Below are 25,755 nucleotides of genomic sequence, written 5' to 3'. Positions count from 1 at the left end.
TTAATTTTTTTCATTTTAAGATAAAAATTATTTTAAATAAAATGAAAATTAAACTAAAATAATTATTTTATTTTAATTATAAATTTTAGTTAAAATTAAAAAATAATAATTATTAATGTTTAAATTTAATTTATTTATTTAAATAAAAATTAAATTAAAATTAATCAATAAATAATTAAAATAAAATAAATATTTCAATTTTATTTTTTTTTATTTAAAATTTTAAAAAAAATTAATTAATTTTTATTATAATTTTTAAAAATTAAAATAAAATTAAATAATTAAAATATATAAAAATGTTCAATAATTAATATTTTAGAAATTTTTTTTTAAAAAAAAAATTTTAAATTTTTAAATTAATTAATTAATTAAATTTTTATTAATTTTTTTTAATTACCTAAATTTTATTTTAAATTAAAATAAAAAAAAATAAATTTTTATATTTATTTTATTTTTAAAAATTTAAAATATAAAAAAAAATTAAATTTTAATATTTATTTTAATTAAATTTTTTAAAAATATAATAATATAAAAAAATATTTTTTTTTATTTTAAATAAATAATAAAATAAAATAAAATTTAACTAAAATTTATTTTAAAATAATTATAAATTAAAATTAGTTTATAATTAACTTTATTCAATTAAATTTAATTAATTTGAAATTAATTTAATATTTATTAAAAATTAATTAATTTTAATAAAAATTAATTAAAATTTAAGAAAAAATAATTTTTTTTAACACTTGTCATTTTTCAAAAAATATTTAGGGCCTTAAAAAGAGCTTTGTTTAAATATATTTACATTACAAAAGTTTTGAGCAGGTCCTTTATTTATCATATATATTTTTTTTTATTAAAAAGTTCAGGAAATAATTTCTTCTATATGAACATTCACTTATTACTACCTAACTTTTTATTTTTGTTGCTTTTACGACATATCAGGGACTTTTTTCATCATCATTGTATTTAATTTCTATTTAATTTATTTATTGATCTTTTTTTTTGTTATGATTATTAGAAAATATATTACAAGTTTCTCAACTTTTCTCCTAAAAAAAAATCTCAACAAAAAGTCTCAAAGCTCAAAAGTCGTTTCATTCGATTTTTTTTGTTTCAACATGTTTTTATGGAAAATAAACAAAACAAAAAAAAAATAGTTTACATTTCTCTCGAGAGACTAGATACACGTATATGGGAAAATTATTATGTTTTGCCACTTTTATGATGATGTTGTGTGCTTCAGAATAGTTTTTCTGGTTGAAATGAGAACAAAACAGTGTATGTGTATTATTTGATTTAGATCATTATTATCATCATCATTATTATTAGGTATTGTTTTTGAGTCCTCCATAGAGTGTTTATTTATTTATTTTTGTATGCTTTTGTGTTTTATTATTATTTTGTTTTCTACTCGAAGCCCAGGCAAAGAGTGAGGGCATATGGTTGGGCGTTAAAATTTGTTTTGTTTAATATTGGTATCATCATCAGCGTTTCAGGAAACGAGAGAGAGAGAGAAAATGTTGATAATAATAAATGAAAAATATAGTTAGTTGTATAAATTTGTAATGAGAATACAATGGAAACTTTATGAAGTAGAAAAAAGGGGGCACATAACAAATATTTTTAAAAGGGTTTCCTTGTTAAAATAATTTTTTGGTTTATTAACCGGGCGCTTCCTTTTTTATTTGTTTGTTTGTTTGAGAATCAGTTCAAAGGCTTTCGAGAGCTTTCGATATAAATTTTTACTCCACGTGAGCTTTTGATTTGACTCAAAATTTATTTTTTAAATAATTTTTTGAGCTTTCAATTAATTTTATGTTATGTTGCGTTGAAAAATTATAAAAAAGTGTATAAAAACTAATAAAAATTTAAGAATTTGCAATGTGATGTTCATTGCATACTTTAAGAGCTTCGTGAAGAAATTTTCCAATTTAAGTCAAAAATTTATAAAATTTCATCTGAATATATTAAAATATGTTTTTTTGAATCTAATATTACTTGCTTTTGGCAAACAAACATAAATTTCATGGTAAAAACTGTTAAAATCAGTTTTACAGCGCCATCTATCGTATAAAAATTTCAAGTTTCAAGCTTTGTAGATCTTAATTTGAAATTTTTCGCTTATACAAAATACTTTTTGTAAAATTTTTACCTTTTTGAAAAAATTTAAGTACGAATAACTTAAAGTTTTGACAAAAAAACACATAAAATTTGATTTACAGCGCCATCTATCGTATAAAAAAATTAAGTTTCAAGGTCTTAATTTGACATTTTTTGATCATTAAGAGTACTTTTTGTCAAAATTTACCTTTTTTAATAATTCAATTTGAAAGTTTGAACTTTGAAAATTCACTCAAAATTTTTTATATAGCGCCATCTATTGTATAAAAACTTAAAGTTTCAAGCTTTTTAGATCTTAACTTGAAATTTTTTGCCCATCAAGAGTACTTTTTGTCAAATTTTTACTTTTTTCGATAAATTTAAGTTTCTGAAAATTTTAAACTTTAATAAATATTTCAAAATTTAATTAAAAGCGCCATCTATCGTATGAAAATTTTTGACTTTTGTTCCTCAATGAAACTTTTTAACTTATCAGGAGATTTTTTTCATTAAATTTGTTATTTTTGGACAACTAAAGTTCTTTAAAACTTTAAATTTTGTCCTTTTATCACAAAATCTCTTAAGAAAAGTTGAGAAATGTGAAAATTACAACCTATGTCATCTAAAACTTACAAAAAGTTCAAATATGTCATCAGCAATGAACGTTTCAGAAGAAAAAATCGATCCGTTTTTTGGATTTCCATTAAAAATCCAATCATAATTATCGTTTTAATCGATCTCACGCCGCCCGTAGCTGCTACAAAAGGTTAGATGTCTCTTTGAATGCAGCTCTATCGGTTTTTTATCGTTATTATTAAATATTTATGACTATAGTTTTAGATTAAAGATTACTGTTACTCGATTACGATCCTACCTATACTCACTATTTTATACAACAATATGTTGATTATTACAATTAATGTTACATCATATCATGTGGTTGTTATGCAATATTCATTAATAATAATCCTAAAAGTGCGGAAATTAAGTGTCTACGAATGAACGGGACGCAATTAATCGTCGTCGGGTGCTACATAGCGCCGCATAACACGCATGCACAATTGATAGAAGGACTAATGTGGCGACATTGGGAGTCGCGAGACTCGAACTTTTGTTGCGCGATGTCGAACTGGCAACTAATTCCATGTCTTCGACGCGTGGATCTGACGCGCTTCGTTGCGTATAGAATTGGAAAATGTCGCTAACCTGCGATTTTTTGCGATTTAATAAAAAAAATTCAAGAAAAAATGGAAAAAAATTTTTACCTCATTCCATCCGTAACGATTTTTCGCTTGCACAATTGCTTCGTAGACGGCACTCGGTTGGAGTCCTTTGAGCGTGTAAAACATAAAGTGTGTCAGAGGTTCACTCGAAGCTCTCGGTGTCGGCGTAAGAATGACGTCGTGCCATCTGCCAGGCTGTTGGAATGTCTCGTTCATCTACGAGAGCGAAAGGAAAGAGAAATAAACATGAGTGAACAATTTTCAAAGACTGGCTTTGTCATATAAATAATTGGAATTAATTTGGCATGCCTTTTGCTTTTGTGCACACGTCATGTGTGCAAACTGCTCGAAAGAACGATAATTGGTAAGCTGAGTGCATTTTCGGAAATTTGTCGTGTGTGCAATGTCGGGCTGTCATAAAGTCATGTTTATTGCTTTTTCAAGAAAGAGTTGAAAAAAATATGTTTTTGATGAATTTTGTATTAAAAATTATTTTAATTCTCTTTTATAAAATACAATTTTAGTAAAAAAAATATTTTAATTATTTTAAAAAAAATTTCAAAAAAGTTTTCAGAAATTTTAGATTTTTTTTAATTTTTTTTTACTTTTTATTTAAATTTTTTTTCATTTAATTTTTAAAAATTTTAAATTTATTTTTATTTCAATTTAAATTAAAGTATTTTTTTTATTTATTTTTGGAAAATTTTTAGAGTTAAAAATATTGTTCATTAAAATTTTATGTTTATTTAATTTTTAAAAAATTTCAATAAATAATTTGAAAAAAAATTTTTTGATTGACTTTTTATGAAAAATAAAAAAAATATTTTAAAATTTGAATTATTTTTGAATTATCAAAAATTTATTTTTTTTAAATAAAATATAATTATTTAATTATAATTTTGATAATTTTAATATAATTTAAAAAAATAATTCAAAAAATATTTAAATTTTTAATAATTTTAATTTTGATTTTTAATATAACTTTAAAGAAAAATTTAAAATAAAATAATTTTTAAAATAATTTTTAAAGAAAATTTTAAAATAAAAAAAATTTAAATAATTTTTAAAACATTTTAAAATAATTTTAAAAAAATTTAAAATTAAATATTTTAAAAAAAATATTTTTTTTTCAAAAAAAAAAAAAAAAAAAATCTCCTACAGTCTTTTATTACTTTAGAACCAAAAAAAAAATTGATGAAGTAACTCGAATTTTTATATTATTAAGGAAAACTTTTTCGTTAATTTATTTATAATTTCTGCGCTAAAAATGTCCATTAAGTAATTTTTCTATCGTTTCATGTCGAAGGCACAGTCCGGAAACATAAATAATTAAAAATCATAAAGTCAATTTAATACTTCATTTAGTTCATTATTACTCGCTGTCTTCATCTCTACGTCGTCGCTGATGTTATATGAAACCTGAACTTCCCTCGTCGACGTCATTTTGCCATAAAATTGCTTGTCTTGTCTTAACGTCGTGTCAGTGCGCAACGAACGAAGTAACGTGACGCCTTATCGTTATTATTATTAAATTAGAAAGTATTGACGGCGATGCACTTTTTAAAGGAAGCAATTAATTGCAAGTGTAGCGGGTAATTGCAACGTACTTCAATAAATCATCTTGCCTTCTGACGAGTAAAAAGAAAGAAAGAAAAAAAAACTTACCATCAATTTTCTGTAGAGCAATCGCACTTCTTGCAACGGGGGGTAACTATCTACTTTCCATGTCAAGTTATAAGTGTCGGGCGAACGACTCCATGGCGCGGAATGAAACTCTGCGGGACCCGGGCGACCTGATACTTCCATAAATTTCTTTTGACGTCCCAAGGAGTTGTCGGCAACGCAGCTTTTGATAAAAAAAAAATGAAATTTTTTATTTATTTATTTTTTTTATAATTTAATTTTTAAATTTTTTAATTTAATTTTTTATTTAAATAATTCAAAAAATTTCAATTTAATTTAATTTAAAATTTTATTTTTTTTTTATTTACAAATTTAAATTAATTTTTTTTATTTTATTTTTTATTTGAATAATTTAAAAAAATAGTAAAAAATTTAAATTTATTTTTTTTTTATTTTTAAATATTTTAATTTAATTTTTTATTTAAACAATTTAAAAAAATAATAAAAAAACTAAATTATTTTTTTTTTATTTTAAATTTAATTATTTTTATTTTATTTTTTTATTGCCTATTTTTAATTATTATTTTATTTTTTTTAATTTTAATTCATTAATTAATTAATTTCTTTTAATGGAAATTTTTTTCTTACCTATAATTTCCAAAATCCTCGGGCTGTACATGTCTTATCTCCAACGTGTGTCGAATACCTCTGGATGTCATTGTTCGTCGATCTGTCGGTTGTAACGGGAACGAATTTTGGAACCATGAAACCTACCAAAAGAAAATGAAACATGTCAAAACCCATTTTATGTAAGAGAGAGAGGAAAATCAGGTCTTTGTCCAAACAAAAGTTTTGCCTCACAGGTATCGGAAACTTTGTCAATTGGAGCTTAATTGATTGAAAATGTCACTTTTATTGGAAAGTTTTTGGATGCCAATAACGTAAATGTTACAAAGGTGATATAAATAACAACAAAAAACTTCGAAGCAAAATGTTTTTCTCAAGGAACATGTGACATGAAATTAGTTTTATTTTAACTCAGTTATGAAAGTTTTGACAAATAAATGCGAGAGAGAAGAAAGGACTGAAAGGTAATGAAATTACGTAAATAAATTATATTTTATTTGCCATTAAGTTTTTTTTTCGGTTAGTTTTAGTTGTTGTAATTTGTACGAAGGATGAGAAATATGTTGTTGTTTGTAATTGAATTAGGTAAGATTTGTGTGTTTAACTCGCAATGAAGAGCTCTTAAACAGGAGCGATTATGGAATTCTTGTAACTACTTAAGGTACAGGTGAGATTCTCAATTTGGATTTTCCAATCGATTAAATTTTTTCATATCATAAGCTCAAAATTTCAATTTTAAAGTCTTTATTATGGCTTCTTATCCTTCATTGTAGATCAATAGAATTGAATTTATGATCCTTAAATTTGAAACGTGATAGTTTGATTCAAAAATGTCTGAACTGTTGATGTATCAGATAAAATTTCTTTCAAAAGTTTCTTTAAAAGCTGTCGATGTGAGTGACAACATACATTTGAGCTTTTCATGATCCTTTTCATTTAAAATTCTTGAAAACTTTTGAGTTCTATTTTCAATATAAATATACTTCACAAATCTATTGAATCTGATATCCTTTACACATCACTCGATTTTAGTATTTCATCGAAAAATACATAACATGAGATTTTTTGATGGTTTTAAGTTAGTTAAACCTAAAGTAGTCCAAAAAACCTAAATTTAAAATTCTACTTAATTTAAATTTAAATTTAGTTTTTTTTCACTACTTTAGATTTAATTAACACAAAACCCTCTAAAAATCTCATGCTATTTATTTTTCGATGAAATGCTGAAGTCGAGTGATATGTTTAAGTTAGTTAAATGCTCAAAAAATCCTTCCATAGTTTCATTATGAAACATTTTTCTGATAAAATTTTCTTCCATCGATGGTTCAATTTCAAATATATTTTTTTTCTCATTCCCATAAAGATTATTTGCATCAAAGTTCTGATCAATGAAGACATGATTTTGTAACGGATCACTTATTTCACAGAATTTTCAAAATATGAACAAGAGAATTTATTTTCAATCACTTTTTGTATTCTCGGAAGTTAAACATCTCAAATCCAAATCCATCCTGAGAAAAGGATTAAAAGTAATTTCAATTATAAATAGGCTATTTTCGGTATTTTAGAAGATGATATTTTAACTCAATAGATTGATGAATCGATATCGAGAACAATAGTTGTTTTCTGAATTTCTTTGAATCCATCCAACTTCTCATCATGTCATATTGTCAAGATTCTTAGTTTTAGTTGCCATTTTGATACTTCTTCCTTTTGTCAAGGTACTTCAATGTATCGAACGTCAACTGTCCTCTTGTTCCTTCTCAAGGCAATAAAGCAAATTAAAAGATAAACTGTTGTGATTGTCTCAGTAGAAGTAGCACAAACAGAGAAGAAAAGGAGAAAATCTTGAAAAGTGTTTTTGTGTAACAATTCAATTGAATTCATTTCAATGACAAGAAGTTTACCATTTTATTATCTGTGTCTCAAACGAAGAAGAGTCTTGACAATGATAGTCTTTATGCATCCTTTTATCGAAAGGTAAACAACAAACAATCCATCGTTTTTATCGGAAAAACTGTTAAGAAAGAGGAGATTTGTAAAATTGTGCAAGATACCTTGCATCTACTTTGTTCAACTGGTATGAATAATAGAACATGAAAATTTTCATAAAAACCTTTTTTTTTCTTCTTCTTCAATGTTTATATAATCGATAGATATGAACGCCTTCGTGTTCCTTTTTCTTGTTGTTACAACTTTTTATTATATTTAAAGTTTTCTTCTTCCCCCATATGAAATTCCATGTCAAAAGTCACACATCAGCGCTTTCTCGAAGAATACAAATCGAAGTTGCATCACAAAGGAGCGATTTTCCATTTCTTTTTGAAACTTTGGTTGCAAATAAAGAAAGAAAGATACCACATTTTTGTACGTGAACCTTTAAAATGATATGATAACATAATAGCTGAGGAAAAAAAAAGTAGTATATGTTGTAAGCTTGTTATCGATAGAAGGAGAGAAGAGAAAAGTATTGTTAAAATTCATGTGCTGCCTTTCATCACGTGTTACAAGCGAATGGGGAACTGAGCCATGTATCGATTTGGAAAAGCGGAGTGTGATAAATAAATAATTTATTTAAAAGTTGTGTGACTTGTGTGATAAACTGCCCTCTGGCGGGAAAAATGAAGAATTTTAGTCTTAAGGGAGTTAAATTTAAGGTCTTGAGAGATTATTTGAAGTCCTTGATAGTTAGTTTTAGGTATCAAGGGCTCCAAATAATCTCTGAAGAGCTTAAAGTTAACATTTTTGGAATTAAATTTGATCAATTTTAAAATTCTTAAGAAATTTAAGAATTTCAATAAAAACAAATCTAAAATTTGTTAAAATTTCAAAAATTTTAATAATTATTATAAAATATCTCTCAAGAGTTTCAAAATTGATCAATTTGTTAAAAAAATTAAGAAAAACAATTTTGAGAATTTTTTAAGCCCTTGAGAATTGATTTAAAATCTCAAGGGCTTAAATTAATCTCTAAAAAATTTTAATTTTACTTGTTTGGAATTTAATTTGATCAATTTCTGAACTCTTGAGTGATATTTTAAAATAATTTTTAAAAATTTTTGAATTAGCAAAAAAGCGATTTACAAATTTTGGATTTGTTTTTATTGAAATTCTTAAATTTTGAGAATTTTATTTTATTTTTTGCTTAAAAAATCTTTCAAGAGTTTCAGAATTGATCAATTTTAGTTCCAAAAATGTCGAAAAAATTTTCATGAAATTTTTTTTAAGCTCTTGAGAGTTAACTTCAAATCGAAGGGCTTAAAATAATTTCTTAAGAGTTTTTTCGAGACTTTCAAGACTAAAATTTTTCATTTTTCAACGCACAAGTCGACAAAAAATGAGGAACAAGGAAACACGTAATTCGTTTAAAAACCCATGCGCGTAATTAGCGATAAACTTTTATTTTGTCAGTAAATTCACTTAATCGTCAACTTTGTCATCGTCACCACATCACACACAACTTTTAATCCGATCATCCATTTTCATTATTATTACTTAAAAAGTTTTTCCGTCGTCGTTGTCGTTGTTGTCATCATCATCTGACAAAGTTTCCGCAAAAACCCAAACCGAAAGCCGCTCACCTGCGATATTAGCCTCACACACATTAATTTAATGTTTTGATAATAAAACAAATATATTTGTACAAAAACTCATCACGAAGCACTGATCATGCCAACGCCGCAACGGACAACTTCTGGCATAAAAATGCTGGGTTAATTATTCAAATTGATGATTTTCCCATAGTTTGTAGCATTGAAACTGCGCGCCGCAGTTGAAAAGAAATAAAAAATCGTTCGTGTGTGTGGCTGCGGATTATTATTATGCACCAAAAAATTAAACAAGCGGTTTACCTGATGATTGCTGGCAATCAATACACTGCGTGTTTGTGTGATTATTATGTCGAATCAACCGCTAACGTATAATGAGGAAAAAATAGTGATGATGATTATTGTAATAATTAGAGTTCGACAGATAATTGCAGTGCAATTTCAGATTTAAAATTGATCGTAATTATGACTTTTTTTTAGCAATCAACAAGTTTTTTTTTTATTTTTTGGGTTTTTATAAGACTCGAGTCGTAAATCAATCCTTTTAGGAAAATTAATCATTACGAATTCTTTCACATATGTGTGTCAAAAACACGTTTAATTTAACGATGAATAAAAATAGGATGCCAATTTTTTTCTGTTTGAATTAACAAGAAAGCGATTTTCAAATTTTTAATAATTTTTTTTTTAATTTTTACTGAATGAAAAATTTTTTCTAAAATTTTATTAAGTTTTTACCAAATTTATATTGATTTTTATTAAAATATGAAAATTTATTTCAAAAAAATTTTTGAATTAGCAAAAAAGCAATTTTCAAAATTTTAATGTTTGATTTTTGTTTGAATTTAAGCTTTTAATTTAATTTTAACAAAATTAAATTCACTAAAAAATATTTAAATTTTTTTTTATAGAACAACATCAAATTTTTTTCAAATAAATAATTTTTTTGAATTAGCAAAAAGCGAATTTCAAATTTTTGACGGTAAATATTTTTTATAATTTTTATTAAATTAAAATATGAAATATTTTTTAATTATAAACTTTTTTCAATTAAACTAATTTCTTGAATTATTATTTCTTGAATTATTTCCAATTTTTATTTTTTTTGTAAAAATTTTTTTTTTAAGTTTTTTTTGGAAAAAAAATTTATTGAAAAATATCGAATTTTTATAATTTATTAAGTTTTTTCAAATAAATAATTTTTTTGAATTAGCAAAAAGCGAATTTCAAATTTCAATTTTTTCCTCTTATTGAAATTCAGGATTTTTAATTTTTTTTAAATTCAGATAATTTTATGTTTTTTCATATTCTTAACTCCATAAGAAAATTCTTTCCAATCCCGCAAATTACTCTCCTCAAGTACTAAACTTTCTTTTGTCGCATTTTGCACACAGGTGGTAATCGACTCCGCGTTAGTTCATCGACTCAAGTAATGAAACACACGAAAAAATTGTATATTTATTTATGTTCTCTCATAAAATTCTTTTAGTTTAATTGAAAAATATGTTGCAGACATGCGAAAAAATATGTGCGAGCTTGTGCACTTTTTTTTTCGGGTAACGTTCAATTAGGAAAAGTACTTCGTTTCTCCCTCCCTCCCTCCCGCTTCGCAACAAAACAAACCAGCGTTTGTTGTTCATAATATGGCAAAATAAGCGAAATACTTTCCGGTTTATTATTATTGTGAAAAATTTATACACGCCGACGGATACTTTGTAATTTCTCAAGCAAGGTAACGACGACGAAGGAAAGGTAAAAGTTCGAAATCAATTTAATTCTTTATGCGTCCTTAACAACATAAATGAAGGCAAGCGAGAGAGAGCGGAGTAACATATGTCGGGGACTCGCATGTTTTAATGTCGAATATATATCTACTTCATTATTACGGTATATAACTTTTATTACTTCCTATAACCACACTTTTTACTTCACTTTGGCTTCCTCGTTTTCTTGCAGCGAGTGCGACATGTGTGTTTGTTGTAAACGGAAAAAGAGTCACATGAGGCATAGAAAAAAGTTTTTTTGCTTGTCAAATTATAACAAAGAACTCTCGAGGAAAGTCAAATGCGATCCAATTATTAAAGGGCAGGTATGTGGTTTCAATTTGGGCAAAAAAGGGCAATTTTCTAACGAAATTTCAATTAAAAGGGCAATGTTTGAACAAATTTGCCCTTTTTTGCCCATTTCTTTAAATTTTTAAGTATTTTGCCCTCTTCTGCCCATTTTTAGAAATTTTGATGTTAAAAGTTTATCTCAATTATCTCCTTTGATTACAAAGTCTATATCTTTTAAAAAATTTTTTTGAGAAGTTTGCCCATTTTGAGGGGCAATAATTGGGTATTTCTTGCCCATGTTCATAAAATTTTAAACTTTAATAGAATTTAGCTTATTAATCATTAAAATTTATCTCGAGCTTTAAAAAAATATAAGTTCAAGAGAATTTTTTAAGATTTTTCCCTTTTTTTGCCCATTCCTTGCCCATCTCCATAAGTATCCATAAAATTCAAATTTTAATTTTACAAAAGAAAATTTTAATATTTTTGCTTTCAGAAAACATTTTTGCCTTTCAAAGGAAAATTTCCTTTAACTACGTTTCTGTTTAATTTTTTCATGCATTCCCCAATGAACGACGCGACTCAATAAAATAAATTTTATTATTAAACATATTTCATATGCACGTATTTCAGCTGAAGTCATATGCAACGCGAGTCAATAGAAAGGTAAATTACGCGACATTGCCAGACATTTCCGCATAATTGAACAATATGCTGCTCTCTTCGAATGCCTCCTACTTCATTCATCGTGTCTCGAATGCAACTTCCTCTTTCCACGCGACACTCTCTTTTTATATTATGATTTATAGAAATGTTCAGGCAAAGTTTTGTTTCCTGTCACTTGACTACTACTACCTGCTACCGTTGGCAGGCGAAATCGCTAAAAAAGACAATGACCGTCTAATGGTTTCATGTCTCTTCTCCGATTCACGTGTAACGTCGTGCCTTGATGATGATTTAAGGCCCCTTTTTACCTCTTTTGCACACACTTGAACAAGACAAGAACACATAATCTAAACTAAATACTATCAAGGGAGGAAATCTTTTCCTTGTTTTTTTTTGCCGCTGCTCCTGTTTCTTCTCTTGTCCATGCTCGAGCAAAAATGTTAGAAATTTTATATATTTTTTTTTTATTTGAGAGAGAGACGACGAGCAAAAACGAGAACCACAGAGAAGAGGGAATATCAATTATGTTGATTTTATGTAGAAAATAGATCCTTTTGAATAATTTAGTTGACACTTATAAAGCACTTTGGTCGTCTTTTTGTGCCAACTTGTCTCTTTTTTTTCTACATTTTTGATTCAATCCATTTTAATTTGATTGAAAATGTGTTCAATTTGTTTCTCTTTTTTTCTGTATTGGAATGTAAAACAAATGAAAATAAATCAAAATTAAAACCAAAATTAGATTTTTAACGTAAATATGCAGAGACACAAAATAAATAAAATGATATTAATTTCCAATCCAGCTGTAGGCAAACCGCAATAAAGTCACAAATGAATTAATGCTGCACAAAAAATAATTTGTGTTTCAGGTAAAATAATGTTTTGTTTTATTTTTTGATTAAAAATTAACTTAAGTGTTTTTTTAACAAAAAAATTTAAATATATTTTAATTTTCTAAAAAAATTTTAATTTTTTTAAAAATAATTTTTAATTTTTTTTTAAAATAATTTTTAATTTTTTTTTAAAAAATAATTTTTAATTTTTTTTATAATTTTTTTTTTTTTTAAATAATTTTTTTTTTTTTTTAAATAATTTTTTAATTTTTTTTTTAAATATTTTTTTTTTTTTTTAATAATTTTTAATTTTTTTCAAAAATAATTATTTAATTTTATTAAAAAAATTATTATTTCTTTTTGAAAATTTTTAATTTTTTTTTAATTCTTTTAGAAAATCAAATTTGAATTTCAAGCATCTTTAAAATACCGAAAACAGCCTAAAAACAAATTTTTCAGAAAAATGCATTAAAATAATGCGTCGTTCTGCGCAAAAAATGCATTAATTTTGATAAATTTGCCTGAACATCGATGTCGTTTCTGTTGAAAATTATAATTTTCGGCAACACAAACTCATCTACTTGAAACGTGACTTCTTATCTCACTTTATCTCTTACTGCTTGTTTTCCACGAATCAGATGGAGTAATCGTATGAATACTTAACGCTCAAAAAAGACATTTAAGACGTTAAGTCAGTCCTTCATCCCTTTACGATTTCACCAATTTTGTCATTCATACCTGAATTCACTTCGCTCCAAAAAAAAAAAACAAAAATCTTTCTTCAAAGACGACGACGACGACACAGCACGAGCGTGAAACGAGACAAAAACAACACACTCACACAATTTTCTGGTATTAAATAGGTTGAACGTGACTATTTAATTTGATCAAAATCATGCCGGGAACTTCCTTTCGTGTTTTCACGTTATTTTTGTGTATGGTTGGAGCGATATCAATGTGATTGGAATTCACGATATGGTACTTGATTGAATTGCTTTGATAGACTTCGTTATTCACTCATCCATCCGTTTTCTGTTATTTTTTCCTCTTTATCCGAGTTGTTGTTGTGTTCATGTTTTTCTTTCTGAACAAGCGAAAGATGGGAGAGAATGGGAGAGACACAGAGATGGCACTTACAAGACACTTTTACAATAAGACAGGTATCTAAGTTCGATCCCCTTTTTTTGTGACGAGCGATTTTAGTGTAGGAAGTAGTGTGACGAGTTGGAAGGTAAAGGTGTTAAATTGATAGACCGTGTCATGTATTTTAGATCCCTTTTCAAACATTAAGCAAATAAAACATGTAGGGAAAAGGCTTTTTATGGACGAAATTGACGTGAGCGTTTTTATGTTCGATTTGTTTAAGAATTTTCTCTTGAAGCTTCTTTAAGTTAGTTTTCAAATTTTCTTCTTTAAGCTTATTTAAGTTAGTTTTCAGATTTTCTTCCTAAGCTTCTTTAAGTTACTTTTCAAATTTCTTCTTTAAGTTAGTTTTTAGATTTTCTTCTTTAAGCTTTTTTAAGTTAGTTTTTAGATTTTCTTCCTTCAGCTTCTTTAAGTTAGTTTTTAGATTTTCTTTCTTAAACTTCTTTAAGTTAGTTTTTAGATTTTCTTCCTTAAGTTTCTTTAAGTTAGTTTTTAGATTTTCTTCTTTAAGCTTTTTTAAGTTAGTTTTTAGATTTTCTTCCTTAAGCTTTTTTAAGTTAGTTTTTAGATTTTCTTCTTTAAGCTTTTTTAAGTTAGTTTTTAGATTTTCTTCCTTAAGCTAGATTTTCTTCAAGTTAGTTTTTAGATTTTCTTCCTCAAGCTTCTTTAAGTTAGTTTTCAGATTTTCTTCCTTAAGCTTCTTTAAGTTAGTTTTTAGATTTTCTTCCTTAAGCTTCTTTAAGTTAGTTTTTAGATTTTCTTCCTTAAGCTTCTTTAAGTTAGTTTTTAGATTTTCTTCCTTAAGCTTCTTTAAGTTAGTTTTTAGATTTTCTTTCTTAAACTTCTTTAAGTTAGTTTTCAGATTTCGTCTTCAAGTTTCCTTATGAAGATATTTTGAATGGCGGATAGACAATTCATCAAAATTTTCCATTAAATTAAGAAATGCGTGAAAACCATGTATGAATTGTCGACTTGTATCAACTCAAGGAGCATGGAATGAGTAACAGATTGAACGCCTTTCTAATCATGTTGAACATAAACAAAGTGTTTGTTCGCGTGACTGACAAGATAATCCGATACCTGATTGCTTTTAATGACTATGAGCGACGAAATATTTAATTTAATAATCAAAATGAAAAACTTTTCCGATAAAAATCACAGAAAAATAACAATTTAAGCTCTCTTTAAATTAAGGTCAGTCTTGTTAGTCAAATAGCTCTGAAATGTGTAAAAACTTACCGTAGGTTGCGGATCAGCATGTACATTACAAACCAACTGTGCCTCATATCCTTCGCCCGTATGTACCCAACTTTTCTCTACAGCAACTTCCGGAGGATCTAAAATCGAAAAATAGGCAAACATTAAAAATAAATTACCAACCTGGCTGGATTTCTCTTGGATATCAAAATTTATTTGCACCTCAAAAATATGTTTATCCGAATAAATCAAGACACGACCCATTTCAATGTAAATTTATAACGTTTCATACATTACAGTTTGCGGGAACACCTTTTTTACGTTTACCGAGATATCTCAATTTTTGTGCCATCAACCTCAGACATGGTTGGCATTTTTTCACTCAATTTTATTAATAAATGGTCAAGATATTTTTGGTTATTTCTATGTTTTTGGGGCATGCATTATTTATGAGTTTGTGTCTGCAAAATATTTATTTTTACTCTTTTTGCATTTACCTTCAGTTTTTTTTGATGAATTTTTTTAGTACAAGATTTTTTTTTAAAAATTAGTATTTTCAATTTTTTAAAATTAAAATTAATTAAATCGACCAATTCTTTAATTTTAATATTTCAAAAGAAAAAAAAACTTCTTACAAAATTAGTTAAAATTTAAATTAATAAAAATTTTAAATTTAAATTTTAAATGAAAATTTAAATGAATTAAAGAAAATGTTTTTCAACTTAAAAATTTTAGTACTAAATAAATTTTTTTAGAACAAGATATTTTTTACAAAATTTAATATGCATTTAAATATGCTTTTAAAGAAATTTTAAAAGCTTTTAGAACAAAATTTGCCATTTTAGAGCTACATTTACAACTTTTAATACAAAGTATGTTTTTGAAAATAAAATTTTTAATTTTTAGTACTAAATTTTTTTTGATGTATAATTTTTAGTACATTTTTAGAACAAACCTTACATATTTTAATATAAAACTTTAAAATTTTATGTCAAAGATGTATTTCAGAACTAAAAATTTCAGTTTTAGTACATTTTTAGTACAAATTTTAAACTTTTTAGTACTAAAGATATATTTTTCGAAAATAATTCAATAATTTTAGTACAAAAAATCACTTTTTAGAAATGAAAATTTCAGTTTTAGTACATTTTTAGAACAAATTTTAAATTTTTAGTACAAAAGATGTATTTTTTAAATAAAATAAAAAATTTTTAGTACAAGAAATTATTTTTTAGAAAAAAAATCATTTTTAGTACTAAAAATATCTTTTACTTTTAAATTTGTAAATTTTTAGTACAGAAAATTGCTTTCAAATTTAAAAAATTCACTTTTTAGTACAAAACCTTCAATTATTACAACAAACTGAAGTGAAAGTAGAGTAATACCTTATCACACAGGTGTTCCATCTTCCTCTTTTTGGCATCTTTCCATGTTGTTTTGTTATTATTATCACTTTGTACGACTTTTTGTGCGAACAAAGAACTTTTGATCAACAGAAAAAAAGTAGCAAAAACAACACAAAAAGCAAGAAAATGAATATAAATCGTTTTGATTTATGGCACCTTTTCTTTTTACAACCCCTCATATCGCTGTGCATATCATCAACACACAAATAGTTCTTTTTCTTCTCTCGCAAGAGTTTAGTTTCTATTTTTTGTCTGCGAAAACTCATGAGCTGTAAAGAGACCTTTCTGCTAAAATTGTATTTCTCTCTCTGTTATGTCAGAAATTGTACATAAAAAGGACGAGATTGAACACGATATGAGCAAAATTTGCTCGTTCCATTTCAGAAATATTATTATTATATGACTTTGCAGCTCGTATTGTGAGCTCGGTGCAAGAGAAATCTGTATCTGCGTCATATAAAATGCAATATAACAATGAAAATACCATTCAGGGGCTCATAAAATGCGGAATGCTTTAATATTATGTACACGAGTGTCATCATCATGTGCCAAGACGATGTCATGTAAATATAGTTCATCTTCTCGCTTCGTTTATTGGCGATATGCAAACTGGATGCGACTAAAGTTTCACTTATTACTTCGGAGAGAAAATCTCTCAATAACTTTGACCTATAAAAGATCTTATCACGCCAAGAAATGATCTCTCTCTGATGATTTCGAGCAACTTCATTAATTGAGGAAGGAAAAATTCATTTGTTAGACTTATGTCTGTCAAAATGACATCAAAAAGGTTTTCCATGAGGAAAAATCTCCAACAGGAGATAAAAAACGGAAAAACTGAGTTTAATAAATCAAAGCGAAAAATTGTTGTTGGTCCATATCTCTCTTTTTTTTCTATTGTCACTGAGTTGAGTTGAGAGATTGTCCAATTGAAAAAGTGGTTTGCATTGTTATTTATGAACACAACACACACTTCGTCTCTCTGTCGTCTGATTCCGAGTTTGTTTTATTGTCTGACTATTTAGATTTTTTTTTGCTCGTATCTAAGTCCGTTTTGTGAATTGCGTTCGCCGAGAGGGCTCAATGAAATTAAAATGCATGTTGTGAGTAAAAAATTTAAAAATTTAAATGAAAATGTTACAAAATAACGAAGATTAATATGATGGGTTTTAGTATGCATTACAAACTAACTCGAATTTTTTTTTTCGCAATGTTAAAAGGAGGAACGCAAAAAAATGCATTTTATATAAAAGCCCTGTTCTCTTTAAATTAATTTCCTTTTTTTTCTCGCAGTTTTAATTATTCAACGCAAACATATGTCCGTGTTTTTTGCATGCATCTGCACTTTTTTTACTGATACATTTTTTTATTGGGGAAATATTTTTATTTTAGGTTGGTTCAGATTTTTTTTTCATTTTAAAATTTTTTTTTATAATTTTTAGAACTAAAATTATTATTTTTTTTTTTAATTTTTAATTAAAATTTTAACTTTTTATTTTAATTAATTTTCATAAAATTTTTTAGTACAAAAAATAAATTTTCATGAAATTTTTTAGTACAAAAAATATTTTTTTTAAAATTGTTTAAAATTATCTGTTTTAAAATTTTTAGTTATAAGAATATATTTTATAGAATTTTTTTATTGAAAATTTTAGAACAAAAATTTGCTTTTTATGGTAACTTTTGTACCAAAATTAATTTTTTATGAAATTTTTAGTACAGAAATTATTTTTTATTGTATTTTTTTTGTACAAAAATTAACTTTTCGTGAAATTTTTTTAGTACAAAATTTTTTTTTTTAATTTATAAACGAAAATTATCTGAACAGAATTTTAAGTAATTTTTAGTACAGATTTTTTTTTTAATTTTTAGAACAAAACTTGTCTTTTATTAAAAAATTATCTTTTTTAGAACTTTTAATTCAAATATTAACTTTTTATATTTTTTTAATTATTAAATTTTTTTTTTAATTTTAATTTTTGTTTTTACAAAAATTAGTTTTTTTGAATTTTTTTAGTACAAGATTTATTTTTTACTTTTAAAAAAAGTTTTAGTACTAAAAATATTTTTTGAGATTAAATTTTTAGTACAGAAAATTTTTTTAGTACAGTTTTAATTCAAAACTTATTCTTTTTTAATTTTTTTTAAATTAGTCTTTTTAAGTACAAAATTTATTTTTTACCAAATTTAGTACAAGAATTATCTTTTTTAATTTTTAATATAAAAATTATTTTTTTTAGTACTAAAAATAATTATATAGTTATTTTTAATGAAAAATAGTTTTGAATTTTATAACGAAATTTTTAGTACTAAAATTGATATTTAAAATTTTTAGTACAAAAACTGCTTTATTCAAACGGAAAAATGTATATTTTTAAAAATACTTTTAAAATTTTTCTGCCCAAGCTAATCTGACATACATTTTTCCATTTTCAGAGAAAAAAATGTTGCTGTATAAAAATCGGAACACTCTTGTAACAATTTTTATCGAGACACATTTATATTTTTTTTACTCCAAAGGGTTGGTCAACGAGTTTGTACCTAATTTTTGTGACAAATTCCAACAGATCGTCGCTTTTTTTGCAAACTCTCAACATATGGTTCACGTATAAAACATGTAAATGTGGTAAATTATGTCGATATATGAAAAATTGGTTGTTAAAAGGTTCTGCATATTTTATTTAAATTACATTAAAATTAAGAGGATGAAAAAGTATGATTATCGACAGAAGCACGAAAAAAAAGTTTTTTCCATGAATTTTTGATCAACTGTGAAAATACTTTTAACTTTTCATTTCGGGTTTTAGAATAGTTGGATAATTATGAGGAATTACAAGCGATTAATTTTTTTTACATGGCTTTTACAAAAATGTGAAGAAAAATTCACTTGTGCTAAAATTCCGTAATTTGTGAGTTTTAAAATGTTTTTCCATTGAAAAATGGAAAGTACTCTTGTAAATGAGAAAAATTTATGATTTCAATGCAAACAAAGTTTGAAATGCAAATGCTCTCTCACGAATGAATAAATAATGTACTTACATAAAACATCGAGCTTCATGTCAACGGTATATGGGTTTCCGACGCCGTTATCTGCGGAACACTGATAAATGCCAGCTTGTTGTCGCTCAACTCGTTCGAGCGTAAGTACAGGTCCTTCACCGACTCGCGTAAGTGCTTTGCCATTTGTCTGTAAAATTAAAAAAAAAAGTTTAAATTATAACATGAATGGTTTCGCCGAATGAATGAAAAACCTGAAATGAAAATGACGAGGTAGACAAGCAGCAAATAGAGAAAAATAAATAAAATATAAAAATGTGCTGCATATGAAAGGAAATTATTTTTCTATTTACCTTTTTAGACCAATGAATTGACGGAACAGGATTGCCAGCGCCCTTGCATTCAAGTGTCACTGAACCGCCTTTCCTTGCGGTTATTTGACCAGAAGTTGGCACGGGACGAACACTCGGAGGTACTGAAAAAAAAACAGAGAGAATTTGTTGCATGAAACGTTCGGTAATCTCTTAATCTTAATTTATAATCCGAGACATTTTTTTATGCTTTACTCGGAATTTATACGATAAAGCCTTTCGTTTAATCTTTTTTAACCACATATCTGAGGAATTTCTATTTTTTTATTTTTAGGTCCATAACCTGATTTTGAGGAGTATGGAAATGTAAAAAAATTAACAAAATTCCCATAACCTGATTTTGAGGAGTATGAAAATGTAAAAAAATTAACAAAATTCCCATAACCTGATTTTGAGGAGTATGAAAATGTGAAAATTCAACAAAAATGGTAAGTCTTTACATAAAATTTGATTTGAAACTATTTTGCTTCTTTTTTTTAATAAAAATTAAGATTTTTTTATGTTAAAGTTTTCTAACTTAAAAAAATGAGGAGTACAAAAATCTAAAATAACTCAAAATTGATTTAACTTCTGATGAAAATTCAAACTTCAACGTTCAAAAGTTTTCTAACCTCAAAATTGAGGAGTACAAAAATGTAAAACTTCTCAAATTCGATTCAATTATTTTAAAATATTTTCAATCAAGTATCAAAAATAATTCATTTAAACTCAAAAAATATTTTCCTGAACAGAATTTTCATCTCATATTTCATCACAATTCATTTTAACTTCCTCCTTAAAAAATTTTTCCTTGACTCGTTCTAATAAAGATGAAATAGCAAAACTTTACAAGAGATTTGTTATCTATTTATGTATATTCTTATGCTTTTTCTGTATCTTTATCATCGAAGGTAAACATGAAACGAACACATAGCTGAGGTAATAAATTCAGCTTCTGCCCTTGTTTTGTCTATCATGTGTAGTACTTTTGCTCTCTACAATGTTTGAACATAACTTTATAAAATATGGAAGAGGTAATAAAGTAATGGTTGTACAAACTATGTAGAGTTCTTCTACACAACAGCAAAAAAGAATCCAAACTTTTGCCTATTATTCTTTCACTTTTAAGCTTCTCTGTGAAGGTAATTCGGTACGAAAAATTTTCTCTTACTTAAAAAAAAAAGTAGCTAGATAGGATTACATACATATTTTCATTTAACTAATGCAGGTGTAAGATAAACAAAATATTGAAAATGTTATGAAAACTTTACAGGGAAAAAAAGTTCTTCGGATGGGAATGAGGGACGAAACCATTTATACCTCTCTCTTCGTTCGAAGGTAATTTGTTTTGTAGTTTTTTTTTGTGTGTAGAAGACACAAATCGGACACAAAGGCAAACAAACTCACATGAACATGAACGGGACATGAACAGAGGGAGAGTGAGATGAGAATTTAAGACCATTTTTCTTACAACGACACATAAGCTCTGCGAATGGAAAACAGGTAAGTTTTATAATGAAACTTTGAACTAAATTTAAATTTTAATTTTACAGCTTCTTAAAATAATTTAATTAATCCAAACCAAGCATTTTTAAAAATATTTCAATTAATCCAAACCAAGCATATTTTTAAAAAAAATATTTCAATTAATCCAAACCAAGCATTTTTAAAAATATTTCAATTAATCCAAACCAAGCATTTTTAAAAATATTTCAATTAATCCAAACCAAGCATTTTTAAAAATATTTCAATTAATCCAAACCAAGCATTTTTTTTAAAAAAATATTTCAATTAATCCAAACCAAGCAAAATCTTCAAAATCCTGAAATGAAATAATTTTCTAACTTCAGGGTGTTCCAAAACGACGAATGAACAAGTTTAGATTAAAATAGATTCACCAATTTTTCAATCTTTTATAATAATATTGCTGCATCGTTTCTATGGCTTGCTCACAATACAACAGATGGAGCCATATATGAGAGGAGAACAAGTTGTGTTACCAGAAAATTTATATAATAAACATTTTCATTTTTTTCTGTGGGTATGTGTGTTTGGGACACAGAAGTATCGAAGGCGAGAGAAAAGATGCCGACATTAATCCTCTGGTATTAAAAAAGAAGGCTGGAAACTTTATAATAATAATTTTATGTGTTATATACCGACGAAAAAATATGAGTCGACGAAGAAAAAGGAACATTGTCGGTTCAGCAAGAAAACTGATGAAAATATGGTATCAAGTGTCGTTTATTGTTTGATTTTATAATAATTTTCTTTTCCTTTTTTCCTTGCCATCTTCTTCTTCTTTTTCTTCATAACAACGACGAATTTCTTTCGCTGCAAGAGCAACAGCAGCAGCAGTGTTAATGCAAGCAAAAAAAGGAGCAAAAGTTAATGCCGACGCAAATAAAAAGTTTTAATGGGAAACCGATAATCTTTCATCATTAGAGTGGAAAGTCTTTAAAAAGTTTCGTTTTTGAATGAAACTTTGATGATGATGATGATGCGGTAAAATGTTGCTTCTGCTTTCATTTCGTTCAACGACGACAACATCTCAATTGAAAAGTCGAAGGAAGTCAATTCAACAATTTGCGTGATGCAGGGTTTGAAACAAATGACTTTTGACTAAAATTGATCGATTTCCTGTGCCTTGCGTTTTTTCTACTTTCGTTATCTGGACAGGGCATCGAGACATTTGGAGATACGGTTTGTTTTGTTTTAATTGTAGTGCAAACAATTGTGTTAAGTTGCACACGCGGTTAAAGTCAACGAAGCGTGAAGTAATTCAATGTGAAATGTTTGCGGAGAAATTGGGTGTTTGCGAGGTAAGTAACATTAAAATATTATGTATTTTTTTTTAGTACTAACAAAAAAAAATTTTTTCAGCGAAATTGGGCTCTAAATTTTATACGAGCGACATTTTACGACGAATTTTTTTTCATGTAAGTATTTTTTTCTTTTTTTTTAATTTTTTTTTTCAGGAATTGTTGTTTTGTTATTTAATTCAGAATTCAGAAAATGAAAATAGGTTTAATTAAAAGACCTTCCCATTATTTATCTGTCGATCCACGCACGAGTTCCATGAATAATAGATTTTTATTATCACACGGAAATGAAGTTAACAAAGCAACACGAGAAAGAAGTATGTGAACATAAAATTCACACAAAGTTGTAAAAAAAAACTTCCACAGAAAAAAACGAAGAGGGCTCGTAGATTAAATTTACATAAATGGCAATATAATATGGCGGTGGTTTCTCGCCCCATCATCAAGTTTATTTGCTCGCTTCATTTATAATATATTTATCATAATAATAGCATAACAATAATAGCCAATGTTTACTTTTTTCGCGGCGCGAACAATGCGAAGAGAATATAAAATTAAGTTTTAATGATAAACCGTCATACTTAAATCTGGAACAAATTTTTTTTGCAATCTGTACATATTTACAAGGTTACATTCCGCCGCGAGGAGAACGGAAATGAAATGAGAGTGGTGTGAAAAGTAACATTTGTTCGTTTTGCATTTAAATGGGAGAGCAGAAAAAAAATAAATAAACGAGCTTGTCGATTTGCTGTAGCTAAATAGTAATAAACTTGTAGAGCAAAGCCTAACAAAATAAAAAGGGTTTAAATTCCCTCCGGTTAGAACAATTCTCTTTCTCTTACTGTGATTTGTTGAAAAACAAAGCTTTGCAAAAAAATATGATTTTAATTTCCTTTGTGTCAGAGAAACACTTTGCTTCTGTCCCTTTGACAGTTCAAAAAAGTCATTTTGTTGACAAAACTGACAAAAAAGGGAATTCATTTAGTTTTTTTTTTGCCTCCTGAAGAAATAGGAAAGTTTTGTTTCTTCTTTTTCGTTTTTTTAGTAAAATGTCAAAAACGAGACAAATATGAATCTAATATAAAAGAAAGGAAGACATAAAAGTAGTATCATGGGAATTCCTAAATAGTACCTAATAATAAAATTTACACAAAATAAAAAAAAAATATATTTCTGGTTAAAAAAGAAAGCAAAAATTTTTTGACAACCCTTCAACATATCACATAAATTTATGGTAATAAAAATTTCTAACACATTGACTTATCACACATATCATATCGCATATCCCGGACTTTCCTTGCTCTTTTTTTTCTTTTAGTCGGGCAATCTATCAATACATAGAGTGTGGAAGAAAAAAGACAAAAAAAAGGTATCATCGAATGCCAAAAAGTCAAACGGATACAAGAAAAGGCTTTTATCCATATCAAAAAGTTGTGTGTCGATTTTTTCAACAATTTTTTTTTTAGAAGAAGATAGAAAAGACGAGCTGATACTATTTTTTGAGTGAATGGAACATGGATCATCTTATCACTTGGTTGTCATATTCAAGATGATATTTATATTAAAATTGTTATGTCACATCATTTTGGTTGACAGATTGATGTTGAATGATTTTTTATGAAGCTGATTTTAGAGGATTTCGCGAGAATTCGAAATTCAACGGAAATTTTTGGTAAGTTTTTTTTAAATTTTAAAAAAAAATAAAATATAAATATAAATATAAATATAAATATAAATATAAATATAAATATAAATATAAATATAAATATAAATATAAATATAAATATAAATATAAATATAAATATAAATATAAATATAAATATAAATATAAATATAAATATAAATATAAATATAAATATAAATATAAATATAAATATAAATATAAATATAAATATAAATATAAATATAAATATAAATATAAATATAAATATAAATATAAATATAAATATAAATATAAATATAAATATAAATATAAATATAAATATAAATATAAATATAAATATAAATATAAATATAAATATAAATATAAATATAAATATAAATATAAATATAAATATAAATATAAATATAAATATAAATATAAATATAAATATAAATATAAATATAAATATAAATATAAATATAAATATAAATATAAATATAAATATAAATATAAATATAAATATAAATATAAATATAAATATAAATATAAATATAAATATAAATATAAATATAAATATAAATATAAATATAAATATAAATATAAATATAAATATAAATATAAATATAAATATAAATATAAATATAAATATAAATATAAATATAAATATAAATATAAATATAAATATAAATATAAATATAAATATAAATATAAATATAAATATAAATATAAATATAAATATAAATATAAATATAAATATAAATATAAATATAAATATAAATATAAATATAAATATAAATATAAATATAAATATAAATATAAGGATACCAGCTAAAAAAAATTAAACTTTTAAGAATACTTACTAACATTAAAAATAAAACATTTAAAAACGAACTAAAAAATATAAAATAAGGGTTGTAAAAACTAACTAAAAAGTATAAAATAAGGGATATTTTTGTAAGATTTTTTTAAAATGTTATTAATTTTTTTTTTGCTTTATTTTAAATAATAGGAAATTTTTGAAGAAGTTCAACCAAAGGAAGGATCTTAAAAATCCTTTTAATCCAAACCAAGCAAACAAACCAAAATTCTTTTTCAGAGACAATTTAAAGGATTTCTCAAAGCTTAAAAAATCATTATGGAAAAAACATTTCAATTTTCCATAAAAGTAATTCGAGTAGAGAGAATTCAATGAAAAAAATCGAGTAACAAGATCCCACATGGATTACGCGACAACACATTTTTTGTTCGACTCGCGTCTTATCGTGTCATTATTACTTAACTTTTGTAAACATCTGAATGAACATGATTGCGTGCTTGACACAATATCTCGTGCATTAATTTTTTTCTTTCACTATTTTCACTTCGTTTTCTATATTTAGTCAGAAACAAAAAAAAAGAAAGAAAAGAGAGTTTTGTATATTTTCTTTCGCTTCCGTCATCATCGCATCTAATATTCAAACATGTTCAACACAAAATAGCCACAAAAAATAATTTATTATGGATTAAGGAGCGTACGAGAGA

General features: G+C 25.6%; 1 protein-coding gene across 1 annotated transcript in view; it reads right to left on the bottom strand.

The window, feature by feature from the left end:
- Window positions 1–2,952: 2,952 nt before the first annotated feature.
- Window positions 2,953–25,755, bottom strand: part of LOC134835871 (protein amalgam) — a 135,224-nt gene continuing 112,421 nt past the window's right edge. Inside the window, exons 5-11 of the mRNA XM_063850861.1 lie at window positions 19,774–19,895; window positions 19,463–19,610; window positions 15,060–15,157; window positions 5,595–5,716; window positions 4,989–5,169; window positions 3,366–3,539; window positions 2,953–3,306 (exon numbers count right to left, since the gene is read on the bottom strand). Coding sequence (XP_063706931.1) covers window positions 3,085–3,306; window positions 3,366–3,539; window positions 4,989–5,169; window positions 5,595–5,716; window positions 15,060–15,157; window positions 19,463–19,610; window positions 19,774–19,895 — 1,067 coding nt within the window. The 3' untranslated portion in view covers window positions 2,953–3,084. The remainder of the gene's footprint in view (window positions 3,307–3,365; window positions 3,540–4,988; window positions 5,170–5,594; window positions 5,717–15,059; window positions 15,158–19,462; window positions 19,611–19,773; window positions 19,896–25,755) is intronic.

Source organism: Culicoides brevitarsis, chromosome 3 (genome assembly GCF_036172545.1).
Source record: "Culicoides brevitarsis isolate CSIRO-B50_1 chromosome 3, AGI_CSIRO_Cbre_v1, whole genome shotgun sequence".
Lineage (NCBI taxonomy): Eukaryota > Metazoa > Arthropoda > Insecta > Diptera > Ceratopogonidae > Culicoides > Culicoides brevitarsis.
This window is presented reverse-complemented; position numbering and strand designations above follow the sequence as displayed.